General features: G+C 38.9%; 3 protein-coding genes across 4 annotated transcripts in view; 2 read left to right on the top strand and 1 right to left on the bottom strand.

Annotated features, from left to right (window-relative positions):
- Positions 1-72: 72 nt before the first annotated feature.
- On the bottom strand, positions 73-4164 carry LOC145478571 (replication termination factor 2-like). The gene has a single exon (XM_081456642.1). It carries the CDS (start codon positions 4162-4164, stop codon positions 3226-3228), a length of 939 nt encoding a protein of 312 aa, XP_081312768.1. The 3' UTR covers positions 73-3225.
- An 89-nt stretch (positions 4165-4253) lies between these two features.
- On the top strand, positions 4254-17827 carry LOC145478570 (E3 ubiquitin-protein ligase RMND5A-like). Its single transcript, XM_081456641.1, has 8 exons — positions 4254-4480; positions 5729-5874; positions 7090-7224; positions 9480-9580; positions 10063-10223; positions 10923-11191; positions 11373-11527; positions 12507-17827. Exons 1-8 carry the CDS (start codon positions 4345-4347, stop codon positions 12571-12573), a joined length of 1170 nt encoding a protein of 389 aa, XP_081312767.1. The 5' UTR covers positions 4254-4344; the 3' UTR covers positions 12574-17827.
- A 1921-nt stretch (positions 17828-19748) lies between these two features.
- The window catches only part of LOC145478569 (serine protease HTRA2, mitochondrial-like), an 8447-nt gene continuing 8014 nt past the window's right edge, over positions 19749-20181 (top strand). For both annotated transcript variants that reach the window (XM_081456640.1, XM_081456639.1), the window contains exon 1: positions 19749-20181. This exon is cut by the window's right edge and continues 1988 nt beyond it. The gene's annotated coding sequence lies outside the window, so the exon portion shown is untranslated.

Below are 20181 nucleotides of genomic sequence, written 5' to 3'. Positions count from 1 at the left end.
GCTAAACTTGCGATGTGTAGTGAAATTGTGCAACAGAAAGCTACGGGATCCATACAAGATAGATTACCTTATTATTAAATAGGAAAAAGAAAGGAATAATTGAAATGATGAAATCAATGAAATAGTTAGAGCTCAACTTGTGTTGTGTATATGAAATTGCATAGAAAATAGTAACAAAAAAAACCTACAGGATCCATACAAAATAATAAATATTGTATAGATAAATAGACATTAAAAGATATCTATAAATTCAGTTCACGTTGAGATTCTGTTTGTACTAGTATCACTATGCACGCGAGATCAAACCAAACGATAGGTCAAGGCAGAAGCATATCACCTAAGGTGATATGCTTCTGGTCAGAGAAATAGGGCGTGGACCACCAAAGTTCATTCTGGGTTCGTGTGTGACTTTTTTTTACCATGCACACTAACTTGTCTCAGTCATGATGCGGTACCACTACCCTAAAACGGCAACTGTGGCCGTACTTTAGTAATTTTAAGTTCCTTGCACGACCAATCCCGGCCGAATTTACTTCCAAAAGCGTCGAAATAACCGAACGTGTCTGGGCATACCGACTACTTCTCTGGGAGTATTTTCAACCTTGCCAGTGGTGGTCAACAGCAACAACTTTCGGGACAAAGCTTGGTTAGCATTTTTAACTATAACTCCATGGTCCAGATACGATCTTGAGTTGACGGAAAATCCCGTTGAAGCCCTGATTTTTTCAGGCTTCTTCTTTCCAATTGCTTAAATTGGAAAATTCACTGCGATGATCATTCTTTACTTTCATCTACAACCGCAGTTCAAATATGAATTATTTCATGTATACTTCACATCATTTCACTCCTCACGGGAAGATATGAACTCAACTGAATTGACCTCGCTCCCAATGTGTGGCTTCATAGCTCAGTTGGTAGAGCATCGCACCGGTATCGCGGAGGTCACGGGTTCGAATCCCGTTGAAGCCCTGATTTTTTCAGGCTTCTTCTTTCCAATTGCTTAAATTGGAAAATTCACTGCGATGATCATTCTTCACTTTCATCTACAACCGCAGTTCAAATAGGAATTATTTCATATATACTTCACACAAAATCATACCTACGAAAAAACGCCAGCATTTCGTTGCTAATCAAATAGAACGCCTTTTGTTACTCTTATCAACACTCATCTGGTTTAAAGAAACATTTCGTTGTCAGCAACGGCTCTGTAAAATGTACAGGACCATCTTATTTCAACCACTAAGTATGGATTTATAGAAAACTAAATTTGGTGTAGGAAAAAAGTTTAGCCCTAAGATGAGATTGTCAGGATCTTTCTTACATTCCGCTTTAGTGCAAACAAACAATAGGACGAGGTTGGGGTGGACACTGCCATTTGTCCACCCCTGACCTAGACGTTGTGTAATTGTTCTTAAAATGAAGAAAAGGCCTATTAAAGTGGTTCCACCCCTTTGGCGAGCCTTCATGATTTTAGTTGCCAAGAAATGCTTCAATACAATAAAGTAAAGGAGGCCTACAAAAGTACAACTCTAACCAAATTCAAATTTATTTATTCATCAGTGATACAGATTTATTTATCAGTGATACTAATACAACAAATATACAAAGTTAGTAATAGTAAATACAGTCAGTCTGAAACAAGTGACAGTTAGGGATTTTTTTCAGGAGAGCTGATGTTATAATATAAATAAACAAAGGAAAATAGTACAGGTACTTTGAATGTTGATGCACCTTAGAACACTTTGCACTCTAAAGAGGGACTACTTGAGGTCTAATTGAAAACAATACTCTCACTGAAAATGGGACTCAAGAAAATTGGCATTGCGAAGAAAGTTCTGAGTGATAATCCAAGTGCAAGTGGATTTCCTCTGCTGGATTTTTCAGTTGGCACGTGAAGTAAAGAGAAAGGCCTTCAGCATAAAGGGCAAGCTGGAAAATCCCTATGGGTTGTACTAGCATCTCATCCAAATAGACAGAAACACTCTTACACTTAGCTTGCAAGCAGGCTCACATTGGAATACAAGTGCAAGCGGCATAGCCGTAAGCGCAAGGATTGCTTCGCTTTTTGCTGCTCGCAGATGTGACTCGCAGACTATCTTACATTCAGACTATCTTACACTCAGTCCAGCCTACTCTACTACCTCAAAATCTAGAGATCTGAGGGATCTCTATGGGAATCAGAAGATTCACAAAATATAGCAAGAGGGGATGTTGGTCAAAACCTGATGGGACTGTGGGATTTGACAGGCCTGCTCATGATTGATCTGAGAACAGACTTAGTTGTTCATACCATAAACAAAACCATGACACAATATATCTTTGGTGCTCAAACAGAAATCATTACCTTGTAACCTTTTGGTTGGGAAAATACAACAATCAACCTCTCACTTTTGCTCTATTAGTTACTTCAGTAGAACTTCCACTTTTTCATTGAAAGAGGTAACAGATACAAAGAATTGTATGAGCAGGGCATAAGTTTGTGTCCCCTTAAGAAAGTATAACAAAGTAAAGGATCCACTATACTCAACAGTTGCCAAGGCAACAGGAGATTCTTGGTACTTTCCATTGGACCAAAATTTCCGGTTTGAATTTCCAGAAATTTTCAGCAGTGAGTAAAACCGTGGGTGTTTTCCATTATGCCAAACCAACCAGTAAGAGACCAGTAGGAATAACCAAGGCAATATGGAATGGCATTCTCTGATAATACTAGGCCAACCAAATGGAATGGCTCTTTCCATTTTTTATTCCTTTTCCGAATTTCCTACATAAGTAAAGAGAAGTATGGCAATGAAATGGGTTGTCAAAATGGAACGGCAATTTTGGTCAGAATATTCTGACTGGAATAAGTGGACCACCTCCAAAGGTAATCCTGAATATTCCAATCAGAAGGAACTGAAACAGGTTTTTCCATTTGACTTCTGACTGAAATTTTTGAAATATTTGGCATAATGGAAAGCACCCACCTTTTTCCAGAATTTCTGGAAGAGAGGTCAGCCTTGCCAAACTTTTAAAAGTTTCCTGCCAAGACTCCTTTCAGATTTTCTGAAATTTTTAGTTGAATGATTCTAATTCCTCAAATTCCTCATATTCTAGATTTCCCCAGCAAACTTTCTAAGGAAACTTCCATACCATTTGCTGGTTTCAGAGCTGGAATTTTTGGTTGAATCGAAAGTGCCCCTTGCATCATTTGGCACACATCTGGACATGAGAGTAATACTTACTGGTCTATATATGATAAGAATGGTATGTCACCCAGTTTGACTGAAGATGTTTAGGTCTGTCCTTTCGGCTTGATGAGAAAAGTGATTTGAAAACTTTGCTTGCTTTGGGGTCTTCTGCCACAGTCTTGTGTTTTGATAGTTCTGGAAGCTTTCCCTTTGATAAAGCTGCTCCGTTGATCTTTGCCCCTGATACCATCACGTCACTAGATTTAGATCCACTAGAGGAGGGCATGTGCTCTGTTTTCGCTCGTTTTGCTGGTTTTTCAGGGCCATCTTCACAATTTGCACCATTAAGACTACTCCCTGAAGATTCCCCATTTGTCGAAGTTGAAGTCTCAGAGATCTTTGTCTTCTTAGCTTTCTTCTCCAGCTTCGTTTTCTGCCGTCTTCCTTCCATCTTTGCCCTCATGCTGACCAGTTCCTCTTCGCTGCCGTTTATGATAACAATGTCTTCGTCGGAGAAGGGTTTGCCACATTTGTTGCAAACAGTCGACGGAACTTCCTTCAGCGCTCGCTCAGAAAACACACAGCCGCACTTCCAGAGAAAGCAAAACTTATATCTGCCGTTCATCTCAATGCCGACAACAGGGCAGATGAATCGAGACGCCTGAAAATCTAAGTAGCTATCGGCTTGTTCCGAAGACTTCTTTTCGAAGGCTGGGTTGTTGGTCAGTTTTAGCTCCTTTACATCTTTCAGGCTCCTGATGTGGCTGGCGACATCCGATGTGACAGAGGATTTGTCCAGCAGGTATTCTAGCACTGCTTCTTTGTTGTACAAGTTTCCAAGCTCACAGCATACAATTGGGCTCTGTAACTCGGCTTCACTCAAAGCACAGTGGAACCACTTTGCGTTCAATTCGTAGTTCTTCTCAACTTGTTCGGGCTTTTTCTTCATTCGAACAAGTTCGTCCCGCTTTGGAATCGTGCCACCATCGCACCCCATTGTTGGTGAACTTCTTAGGGAAGATTTCTACTCAAGTTCGTCAATAAAAGCAAGCGTAAATTTTCATTCACGATAAATCCAAAAACAATATGGCGGCGAGTCGTTTAGGAATGACGTAGGTCCGTGAGGCATTGCAGGTGCAAATACTTGGCGCGGTTACGTTGCCGTTTGACAAACAACATGGACGCTTGCTTGAGCGTGGAAAGAGAAGAAGAAAGACTATCGAAGAAATACAGCAGTATAAAGGAACATACGGACTCTTCTTTGACAGAATTGATCAACCAGATCTCTAATATTCAAGATGAGCTATCAAAAGGTAAAATGGAAACTTTGTTCTCTTATAGTTGCAGTAAATAAATTGATGGAAGATAGATAACGTTACATTTTTGATGTTTTTGATAAGCTGGTACGACGTTTTGATTATAGTTTTATGATATTGTCAACGGGGTACAGCTCTAGTCGGTAAACAGCCAAAGAAATCCATTTAGTCAATAAAATGTGAGAAAAAAAAATAGATTTACCCGGTAGTCAGTAAACAGCAGAAAGTAGATAAGTCAATTAAGACTTAATTAATTTATATGATTTTATGATTTTTATACGCTGTAGATGGTCTCCTTTTGCAAAGTAAGCTGTGATTGAAATGTCAAATTTAAGCTGGTTTAAACTTTCGTTCAACATCAGTTCAAGATTTACATTGTTTTCGAAAATGTTGAATGGCGTTAAGGCTGTTTGAACAGTAGGTTGAGCAATATTGTACAACAAACACTTGCTCACAACAATTTTCTCAGAGTGTCGGCACTATGTTGGAACCATTTCCAATGGCCTCTGCACAACTTTCTTTTTGCTTCCAACATTTGTGCAACATTCATTCAACTTTTGTGGAAGGAATGTTGGTCAAATATTGATGCTGTTTAAACAGGAATAATTATTTTCTGGAATGTTTGTCATGTTGCCTTTCTTTTTTCCTGCAAAAGAAGTCACAATTACCCTTCACTTGTGAATACAAAAACAACAGAACAGCATGTTTTCAAACTGTATAAGATTTACATGCAGATTTTATTTCTTAAGTTCAAAGAAGAACTTTTTTTTCCATGACAAAGAAACCAAAATGGTCCATTGAATCTTTCATTTTCTGTCTTTAGACAATGGATTTTCTTGACTACATCTAAAGACACTTCTCCACTGATCGACATATTTTACTACACATTGCTCTTCTGACGTAGTTGTAAATCAAATACATTATAAATCAAATGAAATTCTCTGAAGAGTTGACAAATTCAATAGCTTTGAATGAAATTTTATAGGGCATAAGAATATAAAAAGAATTTGAGTTTAAAATGCAATGACTGAATTCCAAACCTTTGATTATTAAACTCATCAATAACAGATGAGTGTGGGCAAGGTCACTGTTAGGTTGGGTAATGTTTAAGTAATGGACGATCACTTGATTCTTTTCACATATATATGTAGACAGTATACATGTAAAATATGTATTGTAAACAACTAATGAAGTGCCAGGACCAAATTGACCTAAATCTTACAAAAGTATCATTTGTGTTCACAGCAAGTAAAGATGATGAAGTATCACCTTTACAATTACATCTCCTGAACCAGTCATCTAGGAAAGTGAAAGATACAGTCTCAAAATTAGCTACAGAGCACAAAGAACTGCATGGAGGGATCTCAAAGATTGGAAAAGCTATTGACAGAGTAAGCAATGAGGAACATTTACATGTCTGCAAAGTTTAATAATAGCAGACAATATTTTTGTTATGAATCAGGTCAATATGCCATTTCTGAGTTACCGTTTGCCTCTGTTTAAATTAAAATGAGTCCTTATGCAGAGCTTTCCATACAAAAATGAGTGTGACTTGCATGGCTTCAGGGTAAACAGGCTTCGAGTGGTGCTTCTTTCTCTTTGTCCATCAAGCAAGATGCAAAAGAAAACTGTGAGAAAAAATGGCCATGCAAGATCCTGGGCGCAAGAAGAACATTTTTTCTCGTGGTTTTCTTTTGCGTCTTGCTCGACAGACTAAGCAAAAGAGGGACTACTCGTAGTCTACAGGGTAAATTGTAGGTGAAACATTTTTTCACAAGATTGGTTTCACGTGAAGGCTCATTTTCACATAGAGGCAAACAACAATTTGAAAATGGCTATTCCTTTGAAAGTTCATGAGAAACTGCAACCAGTGTGAGTATAAGAGTTACCTATTTAAAGAATCTGTGAGATGGGTTTCTCTTAATAATTTGGAGAAAAAAGGGGAAACCATGTGAAGAACTGGTAAATTATTGACATTATCACTGGTTACAGAAATTGTGTCAAAATTCGTCAGAATTCTCCATTTTTGTCATTGGGTACGTTTGTTGGTAAAAATACAACTGAGGATAGCCATGCAGCTGACTGCTGCATGGTTGGGAAACTGCTAGTTGATGAAAATTCTCTGTTCAGTTGAAATATACACTGTAGTTCTTTCTTCTAATGGATTCTTTGGGTAGCCTGCGAACGCAGACGTATTTCCAGCTGTCACTTGGTTCCGCTGAAGAATAACGTCTGCGAACCCGAGCCAGGAAACAATTTCTGTGACGTAATGACTTTTGTTTCTCCTTGGCTTATCAGATTCCATGATAGAATGTAACTCGAGTGCTCCTCTCAGTGAATACCTCGTGCAGTAGTTCTGGGGTTATTTGAGCTAAACTCTGGCTTAGAATTCCTACGTCACAGAAATCGTTTTCTGGCTTGGGTTTGCAGACGTTAATTTTCAGTGGAACCAAGTGACAGCCGGAAATACGTCTGCGTTTTCAGGCTATTCTTTGGATGGACTAGCAAATTTTTGACCAAGTGAAACTATGGTCATGATGTCATTGTTTTCTTTTTTGCTCAAGGAGTGATCACATATGTTTAAGAATCTCCTTCTTCCTTTGCAGAATTTTGTCATAGACAACACAACATGTAGCCAGCCAGGAGTGTTTGATGGTGAAAATGCATCTTTGTTAAATGAGGTCTTATGTGAACACCTCTTACGACAAGGGAGATTAGAAATTGCTGAGCAGTTAATAAAGGTTAGACAAAAATTTACGGTTTCTAATCTAACATTATTTTCTGCAGTCAGTTGAATACCATGGTCTATTTTTCTGCTTCAAGAACTTATTACATGTACATACTGTAAAGTTTGCAAATGCAACTGCCTGAGTCTCTCTACTTACCACAGTACAAGACACAAGAGGTGAATGCATTGAACCTGGTCAAAGTGATTGAATAATCTTCTTCTTCTTCCTGGGCGACTCACCTCCTTCAATTCTGAAGATTCTAGTGAGCGTATAAATAAAAAACTACAAATTAAAATAAGGCTAAAATGCTGTAATAAAAACTAAGTAATAATAATAATAGCAATAACGATAATAATAATAATAATAATAATAATAATAATAATAATAATAATAATAAAGTCAAAGTCAACATCGTTTGGTTTGGCCTTGGTCAGGCGGCAGGCTTTTCTTGAAGGCCGTCAAGTTCGGTGCATTTACTGTTTCATTGGCCAGGCTGTTCGTTCTTGGGAAAAATGAGTACATGTGGTAGTCTGTCTTTGAGCGGGGAATTTTGTACGCATCTGAATTTACGTGCCGTGATCTCCTTTGAAGTGGAGTCATGAACTCTTGTGCATCCATGGCTATCAAGCATTTATGAATTTTATACATCATGCAGAGTCTAAGTGTCTGTCTCCTAGTTTGGAGGGAAGTCCAGCCAAGCTCATATAGCATGTCCCCTACGCTGGATGTGTTGTTGTATCTGCCAAGAACAAATCTTGCTGCCCAACGCTGCACCATCTCGAGCTTATAGATGTTTCCCTGTGTGTAAGGATCCCAAACGGTGCAGGCATACTCGAGGGTAGGTCGGATCAATGTTTTATAGGCAGTGGACTTGAGTGCAGTAGAGTTAATCTTTAGATTCCTTTTCAGGAATCCAAGAGTTCTATTAGCTTTACTTGAGCTGGTGTCGATGTGTTTGTTCCATCTCAGGTCTGATGCTATAGTAACTCCGAGGTATTTGGCTGAGTCAGCCATTGCTAATGTCTTACCATGAAGAATATAGTCATTTTGTACCATAGCACGCTTGCGCCCTACTCTAAGTACTTCACACTTGTCTGGATGGAACTCCATTTTCCATAGGGTTTCCCATTCGGCTAATTTGTCTAGGTCTCTTTGGAGTACTTGGGTGTCACTGTCTGAGTGGATGGTCAGGTACACAATGGTGTCATCAGCAAATAGCCTAATGTTAGAGGCAAGGGATTCAGGTAGGTCATTTATATAAAAAAGGAATAAGCATGGACCCAAGACAGAACCTTGTGGTACACCAGAAAGTACTTCGGCGTCGTCTGAAAATTCTCCTTCAAGGACAACTCTCTGTGTTCTGCCACTTAGCAAGGATTGGACCCATCTGTTTGTCCTACCGCCAATTCCATAATACTTCAGCTTGGTAACAAGATGAGGATGGCTGACTTTGTCAAATGCCTTACTAAAGTCCATCACCAGGATATCCGTCTGTGATCCAGCATGCATAGTGTTAACTAGGCCGTTTACGAATCCCAAAAGCTGTGTTTCACACGATCTTCTATCCCTGAAGCCATGTTGTAGGGGGTACAGGATGTTGTGGTTATCGGCGTGCCGCATGATTGAGCTTGCTATGATATGCTCCATCAATTTGCTTGATATACACGCGAGGGAGATAGGCCTGTAGTTACTTGCATCATATTTAGAGCCCTTCTTATAGATAGGTGTGATGTTGGCACATTTCCAGTCGTCTGGGATTTCTCGACTTTCATACGACTTCTTAAATATGATAGTAAGAATGGAGGCTACAGGTTCTGAGAGCTCCTTCATCACTCGAGGTGTTATACCATCCGGTCCGGGTGCCTTATGGATTTTAAGCTGGTCTAACATCTGCTTGATTCCTGTCCTAGTTATTTAGATGTCGTCTATGGTGGCAAACGGTGATGACATCATCGGTATGTCTTGTGCGTCTGGATTGTCACGTGTGAACACTGACTGGAACTGCATGTTTAGGATATTAGCTTTATCTCTGGGATGAGATATTGTTGTGCCATCTTTCTTCAATGACCCAACACCCATACTGTCCCTTCTGCTGTGTTTGATGAAGGACCAGAATCTTAATAGTCAATACTCAGTAATTAATTTGAAACTCAGCATAAATTTGGCAATGTTAAATTAATTAATTTACAGATGGTGTCAAATTGTAAATTATTGGTAATATTTTTTGTGGTACATTGTTTATTTTTGTTGTCTTTTGTTGTCATCAGGAGGGTAATCTACAGATAGATGATACACGGAAAGAACCTTTCACAGAACTAAACAGAATTCTGGAGGCTTGTAGAGAGAGGAACTTAGACCCAGCTCTGGAGTGAGTACATTAAATTACTTCCTGATTAAGAATTGTCTATAGTAAACAGCTGACATGATGATGATCATAAGGTGGCTTGTACAATATTTTGAAGCATCTTTACCTTGCATGTGTTTTGATCAGTACATGTACATGTAACTATCACTCTTGATAAATGCGTGTTACTGAATTTACAAAGTAACCTGTACCAGTGTTTGGGGTAGCAGATGTCTGTCCTGTATGTGTCAATAAGATGGCTCATTTACTTTCTCGCCATACTCAAGCTTACATGCACAGTCCAACCCTTGTTAAGCGGCCATCCTTGGGGAAATGGATTGTGGCTGCTTAAAGGGGGCTGGCCATTTGATAGGCGGTTGTTTCGTAGGGGTTTGACTGTACTGATACTCAGTTGCAATGAACTTGGCAGCTGAGTAATAATTTAATCCATTCCTGTAATAAATGCAGACAGGCTAAATTATGTGGTTTGTCTTGTTATGTTTCAGATGGGCACAGGCACGACACATGGAACTCAAAGTGAAAGGAAGCTCCCTAGAATTCAGACTTCACAAATTAAAATATCTTGACCTTCTTAAAGAGGGGCGGCACAAGGAAGCTCTTGAGTATTCAAAACGGTTTGCAAGATTTGCTTCTGACCACACTAAAGGTAAGAGAAACTTGATGTTTTGTGATGATAAATAGAGGATACTACATGTACACGGCTGGGCAGAGATACTAAATTCCTCTTCAAGTGTTGAAAAATATTTCACAATTGAGCACAGCAAACGAATGTTCAAATATTTTTCAACACAAGAAGAGAAATTTTGTACCACCAAGTGACCATGTTATGTTCTATTTATTACAGAAACACCAATGAAATACCAAACCATTTAACTTTCAATGAGAAAGGTGTGATTTATTATGTAACCATAGCAACAGTGATCTTTTCACTTGTGAAGATAACATGTTATTTTCTTTTGTGAAGATATCATGTTTTTGTGCAAAAGCTCACCTGTTATTTCATTGGTGTTTATATAATAATAGCTTTTAAGAACATTAATAACAAATGTTCATACACCTATATGTCAGTGCAGGTTAAGTTCTGCTATGTGTTGGGAGTGGGCGAATGCTGTGTCTGAGCCAAAAGCGATAGGATTATCTTCGTCTAAGCCTTCTCTCACATGAATGCCAAGTTGAGTTTGAATTGAAAAAAGAGAAATCAAATTTAACTTTGCAAAATATTGAAACTTAAAGTTAGAACCACCTTGCACCTCCATAATAAACAGCACATGAAAGGGTTTCATTCAGATGAAAATTACTTTAGGACCAAGTAGGCTGAACTTAACAGAACTTATCTGATCCACAGAAGTACAACAATTGATGGCATGCCTCCTGTACAGTCGCACGGGTATTGAAAAGTCTCCATATGCTTCATTACTGGATCCTGTTCACTGGCTCGACATCTGTGATATATTTGCTAGGGATGCCTGTGCACTGTTAGGTCTGTCATTAGAGAGTCCTCTGCAGGTGTGTATCACAGCTGGCTGTGTTGCTCTACCGTCACTCCTTCAGATCAGACAAGTTATGCAGCAGCGACAGGTCACGGGCGTGTGGACATCTAAAGATGAACTCCCAGTAAGTGAAAGCTTTAAGTTTGCCTAGTGAAGGACCTCTCTTTGAATTAATCCAACACATTTTAGTTAACAAAGTTTCAAGCAGGGAAATATGAACAAGGGAAGAATAATTTTAGAGACCCAAGAGGACCTGTCCATGACATGGTGATGTTGCTTATTTTATTTTTATTGTACATTTTCAGGTTGAAGTGGATCTTGCTCCCCAGTATCGCTACCATTCACTGTTTGCTTGTCCGATTTTACGACAGCAGTGTACAGATACTAACCCTCCAGTTAGACTGTCGTGTGGTCATGTAATCTCCAGGGATGCTCTCAATAAACTCACAAATGGAAACAAGTAAGTTATTTACGACCCACAGTCGTAATAGTGTGACATGAGGGGTCACTAAATCTGTTTACAGCATGTAATCAAAGTAAGCCATGTTTGAGTAGCTTGTTGCCTCCTTAGTTATCAACTTGAAGGCAAGTTGATAATTTACGGCTTGCTTTAGCAGTGCTTCGTGAACAAAGACAAGTTATAAAAGAAAATTTAACCACCATAGAAATTTTGGAAAGGCACTTGTAATCTTGCATTGACGAAGGACTAATTGTTTGTTAATTTTGTTTGATGTGACACTGGATATATCTCGGATGTGTCGAAAACGAAGACCCAAAAGCGAAGACCGAAGACCTAAGACCCTGTGGTCTAAAACGAAGACCCACTGGTCTAAAACGAAGACCCACTGGTCTAAAACGAAGACCCACTTGTCTAAAACGAAGACCCACCGATCTCAGACCTTTTTTTTTTCTTCAGGAAAGACGATACACTAGGCTAAATTGCTTTCGTTTTTGTAGCGCATAAATTAAAATGTCATCTGAGCGCGCGGCAAACTTGACAGTTGCTTTATCTCAGTCGGTACAACGTGTCAAATTGCGTAACGCAATGAAATTCCAACAGTATAGAAATATACGTTTTAGTGACGATTTTAGTATAATTTGTCGTCACCATATGCATTTGAAAAACAGAATATTGGTGACGACAAATTATACTAAAATCGTCACACGCCAGTGGGTCTTCGTTTTAGACCGGTGGGTCTTCGTTTTAGACCGGTGGGTCTTCGTTTTAGACCGCAGGGTCTTAGGTCTTCGGTCTTCGTTTTTGGGTCTTCGTTTTCGACACATCCGAATATCTCATCTCACCACAAGATGTTTACTTTGAAGAGTTCCAAAGGTCCCATATTCAAAACCACAACTTTCTACAATTCTTCAGAAACAAATTGTTCTAGATCAAAGGTTTTCGTCCTAAGACTTAAAAGTTGATTATTTTCTTTCACTAGAGTGAAGTGTCCATATTGTCCGCTGGAGATGACTCCAACCGATGCCCGACAAATCAATTTTTACTGAGGGATGCACCACGTGTCTTTCCCACTCCATCCATCAAGCTGTGTGCTTTATGGGACATTGAATGTTTCCTGAGGACATTTGCTGGGTGGTGGGGTGAGGTTGTGACATACTACACCATATATTTAGTAAGCTATGATCAACTCGATCTGTGACAATCACGTCAAAACTCTAAAACTGGACCAAGACTCTTTCAATGGTGAAATCTCCCAGGGTTTCTCCCTAAAAAGGGGACTTGACGAATGCGAAATGTCTCTGAAAGAGAATCGGTGCGAGCACGTATATATTATGACTGAACAAAACCCAAAATGATAAATGAGCATATATAACTTTGTTCTTTCTGTACTGAGAAGATTTTCTTCTTTCTAGCAATTGGCAAGTTAAACATTTTTTTTTCACAAGTAATACATTTTGTATGATATTGCATGTGTTAGGGACTTGGGTGGCTGGCGAGAAACAGTTTGGAAAAATACAAATGTAATTAAGGAGAGAAATATTTATACTTCAAAAACATGAACACGTATTTTCTGGACATCGTTGTGATTTCATTTTTCAAACTGTGTTCTCCTAAAGCATAGTGACGAGATGATTGTATATATTGTACAGATTTAGAGAAATAAATATACCACGAAAACGGAACTATCATTCGAATTTGCTCAGCTACACGATTCGGAACGTTGCAAACTTACTACCGCCGTCTTCCTTTCGTAATTTAATGACTCTTTCTTTACACATTTTTATTTCGAGGAAAAAACTTGTTCTTCATTAGTTAGAACGTATTTTTTAAAAAATATAATTATAAATAGTCAATTCAATTTAGTAGTTGCTGTTTACATATAAATTGCCTTAAATGACCTTAAATATCCCAGGGCATATAATTTAGCTATTTTGTTATTTACATGTAGCTTGGTGCGTGCACGCTATCTGGTAATTAGTCCAAGGTAAACAAATGGGCACCCTTATGAAATGAGTTGCGGTCATGGGATTGTCTTCAAATGGTTATGGAAGTATCTTATGAAAACGCTACCGTTTAAGGGGTTACAACTTTGGCCTGAGACATTTTAAATTATTTTTAAAAAGGTCGATTGAATGTTGAGTACCACGGTTAGCACGAGTTTTGTTTCCTTTGGGTTTTAGAGGCTAGTAGCATCCCTAGTTCCTTTCAGTCGTTTTATACAATAAATGGTAGCAAAATAGGAAATTAACCAATTATATACCACAAAGATTTTGTGTCTGTTCTATATGCTGTCCGTATACAGCAAATGCAAAAATTAACCCGATCAGAATGATTCATCAGTTGTGTTCATTCTCGTATTTTCCTTGAAAAAATTCAATAAAAACGGCTGCATTAACGCTGGCAAGCGAACGTTGTGTCAATATGCACAGAATTAACGGACATAACAAGTTCAGTTGCTTCGTTGCCTCGTATTTAGTGTTAAACAATAGCATGTCAAATATTCAGCTGTTATTGCAGGCTTGTCATTTTAAAATCATCCTAAAAATGCTTCGATCATCAAACTGCAGTCAACCTTCCAAGGATAGTGTTTGTTACAGCAGTTGTCGACCACCAAAACTAAATTGCCTTGTAAGGTAGACGTGGTTGCCCCGAAGACGTTTAGACATGCGCTCTCGAACTGCTGTCGAAACACTCTGTTTTCTTCATCCCATCTTGCAAACTTTTCCAAGACTTCTCGTGTTAGAATCTTGCTCTCAGACATGTGCTTGACCTGGTGATCAGATAATTTCGTCACGTTAACTTCGGCGTTAAAAGAGGTAACTCAAAAGCAAGATGCCAGATAGTACCAGTTAGCAATCGTTTTCGAAGTGCTTGAAACACAAGTGCTTTGAGCAAGATTTTTTTGAAGCATAAAAATCAGTAGAGATCTGTGGTGTTGAGATAATCGTCGTGTTTATTTGTGGATTTCAATCGCTGTTCATTCGTCAATTCCTTATGAATATATATAAATAGAATAAGTTCCATTTAAATACCTAAGTCATTAAACATTAATTTCCATGTTGCGTGAAATCGAGCAGGCGAAACAACAGGCTTCTCACGCAAAGTTTGGAATTGTTTTTCCAAAGTTCGTATTTCTATTTTCACGGTTCGCACAATTTTTCTTACTCGAAAAGAAGAAACAAACGTGATATTAGTTATTGCTACGCCCTTTCCGCGTAGTAGTGAAGTTTTCCTCGCTAAGGTCCGAGTTTTCGTTTAGTCTTTTCAATCGTTTAGTCTTCAGTTTCTTTTTTTAGTTCTCCTTCGCGTACGTGATTTTAGACATCTGTTTTTTCATCCGGTTTGCACGGAATAATTGTTTAGTAACGTGTAGTCGGTGGAAAGAAGCAGGCGTATTTATTTCGGCTTTTGCATATTCTTGAACGTTTTTTTCTGCTTGCATCAGTGAACGAATTGATCTATTTTCATTTCTTATTTTTATTTTTTGGTCAATTTGGTATTTGTGTATCACTTTGTGCAGTAATCAATAACTGCGCTAGCCATAATAAAAAATTAAAAACCAAAGCAGTTTGGATGTTTTCGTGTGGAAGCTCGGTGGCCTTCTGCTTTTCGACGATAATTATCCACAGTAGCTACTTTTGTATGGTTATGACGTCATACCGATAACCGGTCGTGTTTTCTAACAAAATTCGTGGAACGATTCTACTACATTTTGTCCCTTCTTATGTTTATCAACGTAAACCTCGAAGAATCGAAAACCTTGCTAACTGTTTTGTTAAGAAGAGAAAATGTTAGCGCCGCAAAAGCACGAAAACAAAAGTACATGAAAGCGTTAACGTGGCAAGTCCTAAGGTTGACACCACTTGTTTTGTTCTCGTTTTTCTCGGATGCTTTTTGTTTTGCGGTTGTCGTGGAGGATAATTTTAGTCCTTTGTTCCTCAATCCGCCGCGAGACTAACGCGCTATGATAAAGAGAGGTGTCAACAGCACGTACGGAACTTCTAAAGATAGGAGAAAAACGTCTCTTCTGGCTTTCACTTTACCATTTGCAAACTTCACGTGGCTAGCAGCAGGAGCAAATCCCATTAGACACATGCTATGGTGGATGCCGCCAGAATCCCTTTATGACTGAAATATTTACGTTCAGATATATAAAAAAAAAACTAATAAATCAACTGATTATCATTTCAGTCAAAGAAATTCTGACTACTTGTCAGTAAAACTCGACTTACTATTTGGGAAAACTTGAATGTTACAGGTAGAAAGGGGATCGAAAAAATGTATTCTTAGAGATCAGGATTTCGTGTAAGAAATAATATTTCATTATGTTATTTTGGACGTTTTCCTTTTAACCATTTTATTTTTCAAGTCCGGCTAAATTTAGAAGGAAGTTGTGATATTTGCAAAACTGTCACGTTTGAGTAGTGCCTTTAGATTTCAAATCCTGTTTTTGTAAAGTCGCTCGCTTTTATCTTTCGGTTTACGAAGAAAACAATAAATATTAATAATAGGTGGATCACCTCAGGGTAAAATCAAAGACGTACAAACCACCTTTGTCTTGAATCACTCAGTTTGTTTTCTTCGGTTTGACGAACCTTCCACAAAATTCTATAATATTCCTGTTCGCTAATTATTATTTTTGTTGTAACCAAATGTTAAGAGCATGTGCTCTTGTGAAGTCCATTTCCGCCGACTGTTGCATGACATGTTCCCCGTGTCCTTTTGCAGTCCGTTGATTTTATGAATTACACAGCTGAATTATTTATTATAAAAACATACTAGTTTACAAACGTACTTGAATCCAATCCATTTTGACTGAGCCTTTTTCGTGTAGTTTCGTTTATTGGAAGCCACTTTAACAAGTTTTGCCGTGAATTTTTGGTCAGCCCAAAAGCTGGCGATTATTTTGCAGTCCACGAGGAAAAAAATAAACAGAATATAAGTTCGCATGACCTTACAATAAAGATACTATCTGCCTTGTCTGTGTTTTGTCTATTGGACTATTTGTTAATTGTTGCGTGTTTCGAGGGGGCCGATCGGACGTAGCCTCGGTGAAGAAACTCATTTCCAACAGGTCTGAACACTGATTTTCATTGTCATTCATCGAGTATTTCATCAGTGTGATCCCATAGATTCTATTGTGTGTGGTTTATTTGGAACTCCTTTCAGTTGGGCAAGCAATCAACGCTTATAGCTGGAAATAGAATGATGACGTGTTTCGTGTGACATCCGCTAGCTCAACAATAGAACTTAGGTGCTCCAGAACCTCCGGTGGGTGGTGCTAAATATAGATCGACAAAGGAGTGGCGCCTAGGACTCTCTCAGATTGCAGTAGAGCGCCCGATTCTAGTCACGTCTCCGTCTGGAGTGACTCGGAACAGATGTATTGCGAATGATATGCTCTTGACAGATTGTCTGAGAGAAATTCCTTGTCAAAAAAACGTGGGCATTGTTTGGATTGTCCTTAAAACGGCAAATTTTCGGAATTCTGTCTAGAAGTACCCTGCGCTGCGAGTGGCATGAGTGAGCAGAACTCTTCTCTTCAAAGCACACACGAGGACACCGCGAAAACCATGCCCGGGAGAGCTAACAACAGAAGGAAATCAAGCTCAAGTTTTTTGACCCGTTGTCTCTTAGAGGAATACGCAAAGCTAGAGACCGAGGCTGCGGTGTGTAAGACGCTTTACGAGAAGGCTTACGTCGGTGCGTACGGCTCCAAAGATCCCCTCTTAGGCCAAGTGTTGCGCGATGTCCTACCAAGAGACTCAACTATAGACTTGTTTTCTCCTCGTAGAAGAGACATTTGTCAAGCATTTGTGAGCTTTTTCGGTTGAGTTTACTTGTAGCCGAGGATTATCGATGGAGAACGCACATGAGTAACTTCCTAGTGACATATTTTTGGCGCGTAGGCAACCGACTAACTACGGAACTGATTTGGTTCACCGCCGGCTGTGTACAGTGCGGAGTACAAGCGAGGTTCGGTAAAGGAAGCAGTTTGTTCCATCAACAGAAGCCTTTGAACGCGTGGATTTATTGACTGAATTTTGTTGTTTCGTCTTGTGAGACTAATTTATTGTATATTATGAGGAAAATTGCATGATTGTATTGTAAATCACCGGTTTATATTAACTTCACTCTTGAGTGACTTGGAAAAACAATTTGTTATTTTGATAGAGACATGTATTTTTTGTGGCACTACTATCTTTTTGCCTGACGGTATGTTGGCCTGTAAATAATAACTATTTATACTTTCAAGTTAAAATACCATTAGTTGAAATAATAAAGCGAAGTGTGATTTTATCTGCTGATTGTGCAATGACCAATAAATCCCTGAGGATTGTAGTGTTGGACGTTTATAATAAGTCTATAATTAACTCTATGCCGCGTTGTTTTTCCAAGACGAGCTTAAACATTCTGATAAGCTCGAACACGCAACGCTGGATTCCAATGTAGAAAATTTATGTGCGTTTGGGTTTCCTCGGCTTCCGCTCTTTTTGTTGCCCGTACGCTCTGATAATCGCAGCAAAAAGAAGAGGAAAAAACGGGAATGCCTTTTGTATACTGTATTCGGGAAATACCCGCGGGAAACGCGCTCAAAGTCGTAAAATTCGTCCTGTGCTGAAGGACTAGAAAAATAACTCGATAACCAACACACCGAAAAGGCGTTTGTTTTTGGTGTTGCTTTTCAACGAAGTTAAAATCACTTTACATCTTGATCAATGTATAACAGCCCCACTGATAGTAGTTACATTTTTTCCTCACTTCTGAAATAGTTCTCAAACCTGGCCACACGCGGCGACTGATACAATTTGAAATTGCATGACTGGTTAAGAATTTTCTCTCAAAAAAGGTACTAGAGGCATATTTGTGGTTTGCGGTATATTTATATTTGTAGCTCCAAAGGATCGTTGTGCGACCTCGAACGAGTGTGAAGCGAGAGTAAACATTCGTTTGGTGGTTTGTTGTGCTTGACCCATGTTTAAGATTTGAGTCCACTTTGAACAAGAGAATCTTGCATCCCTAAGCGCATTACCGGAGCATTGAAGACTTGGCATTTTATCAAAGAACTTTCCCCTAAGTTCCTCACTTGTTTTAAAGTGCACCGAGACAGAAAAAAGGGAACCGTGCAGTACTAAGTTTTCCGTGAAGTTTTAATACTGAGCTTATTGTGACTTAAAATATCGCAGACGAACAATTATACCGCTTCCTTCCTACTGACTTCCCCTTGTGAAAGCGATTAAAAATGGGAAGGAGGAAGGTGACGTGGGCGATCCCAGTACCGAACTTTTTAAGATTCGCTGGACTGAGGAAGATCCATTACAGCGGCTTATATCCGTTAAATCTTCTTTGCTCTCTTGAACTGAGGTAAGAAAATCACTGAAGATGATTAATGGGCGAAGAAACGTGAGTGAATGCAGTGACATACTGTGCATGCCTAGCCCGGCTGATATGACACTTGTGCACGTGCGGCCCTATCAGTGGTGTGAGGGAATTTTCCAATACAGTTAACGTGGTTAAGGCGACTTATTTTAGGACAACTCCCTCTCCTAACCGTTGCATCTGGACGACGTAATAACGCTACTCGAAGTACATCCTTACAACACCTAAATCCAAGTTCTTTCGGAATTAATATAAGGAAAGTTTGCCTGACTATTACTGGGTGCTGTCATTGGATGCTATCACTGGAATGACATTCCATAATGGGCCCTTAATCTTTCAGTTAAACCATCTAGAAAACTATTTAAGAGACCACTTTACCAGTATTGTTTCGTTCAGTACTAAGAAGTGTAGCATGGACTATTGTGGCATCTTACATTACTGTTTGAATTCAGTCTTTTCCTCTCTTTTATTAAGGTTTCCTTTTTCTCCTTAAATAAATGTAATTTAGTTCAAGGGCCTGTAATTCAAGTCTAACTCATTTTCTCTTCCCCATTTCTTCAAACTGTAATTCATATAAACAACATGAAGGGGAAGAATTATATTTAAAAAGCTTCCACTCCTGTATAATTTACCGTACTTGTCGATTGGAGGCCGTCGATAACATACATGCACTTTAAGCGTTTTTCGAATTTTTTCCATGTAATTGACGTTCTGTTTCGTCAACACCTGTCTCTTAATTTTTCTCCACTGTTCTAACTAAGTTTTAATCGTCAGTCGTTGTTAGTTTGGAACGGACTTCAAGTAAATTAAACTGCCACTGTCTTATTTTTATTATGGCGACTCGGTTGCGAGGTTCCAACGAGCGCTGTAAAGAGTAGGAGAAACCAGAAATGAATTCGCGCCCAACGGAGCAGATTAGGATTTCTTGAGTTTGGTTGAGTTCCAACCGACTCGATTGTATATCTGACTAAAACTTCGAACAGCGGATACACATATCATTAATTATTTCATGGCGCAGTGATCTCAGTGTGTATCCCCTAAACTCAGCCTTTAGATTGGCTATCTTGATCTACCTGATCGAAGAAAATGGCCAATTATTGCCGAAACGTGCTGGCTGCTTACTCGCAACGACGTTTATACCCAGGTTGAGGTTTGCGGAGTTTGCAACTCGAATGTCTAAATATCTAAACTGAAATCGCGTGCAGGGGATACACATATCATTAATTATTTCATGGCGCAGTGATATGTCTATCCCCATAAACACAACTGTTATA

The sequence above is a fragment of the Orbicella franksi genome, chromosome 2 (assembly GCF_964199315.1).
Source record: "Orbicella franksi chromosome 2, jaOrbFran1.1, whole genome shotgun sequence".
Lineage (NCBI taxonomy): Eukaryota > Metazoa > Cnidaria > Anthozoa > Scleractinia > Merulinidae > Orbicella > Orbicella franksi.
Note: the sequence above shows the minus strand (reverse complement) of the source record. Positions and strands in the feature narration are given on the sequence as shown.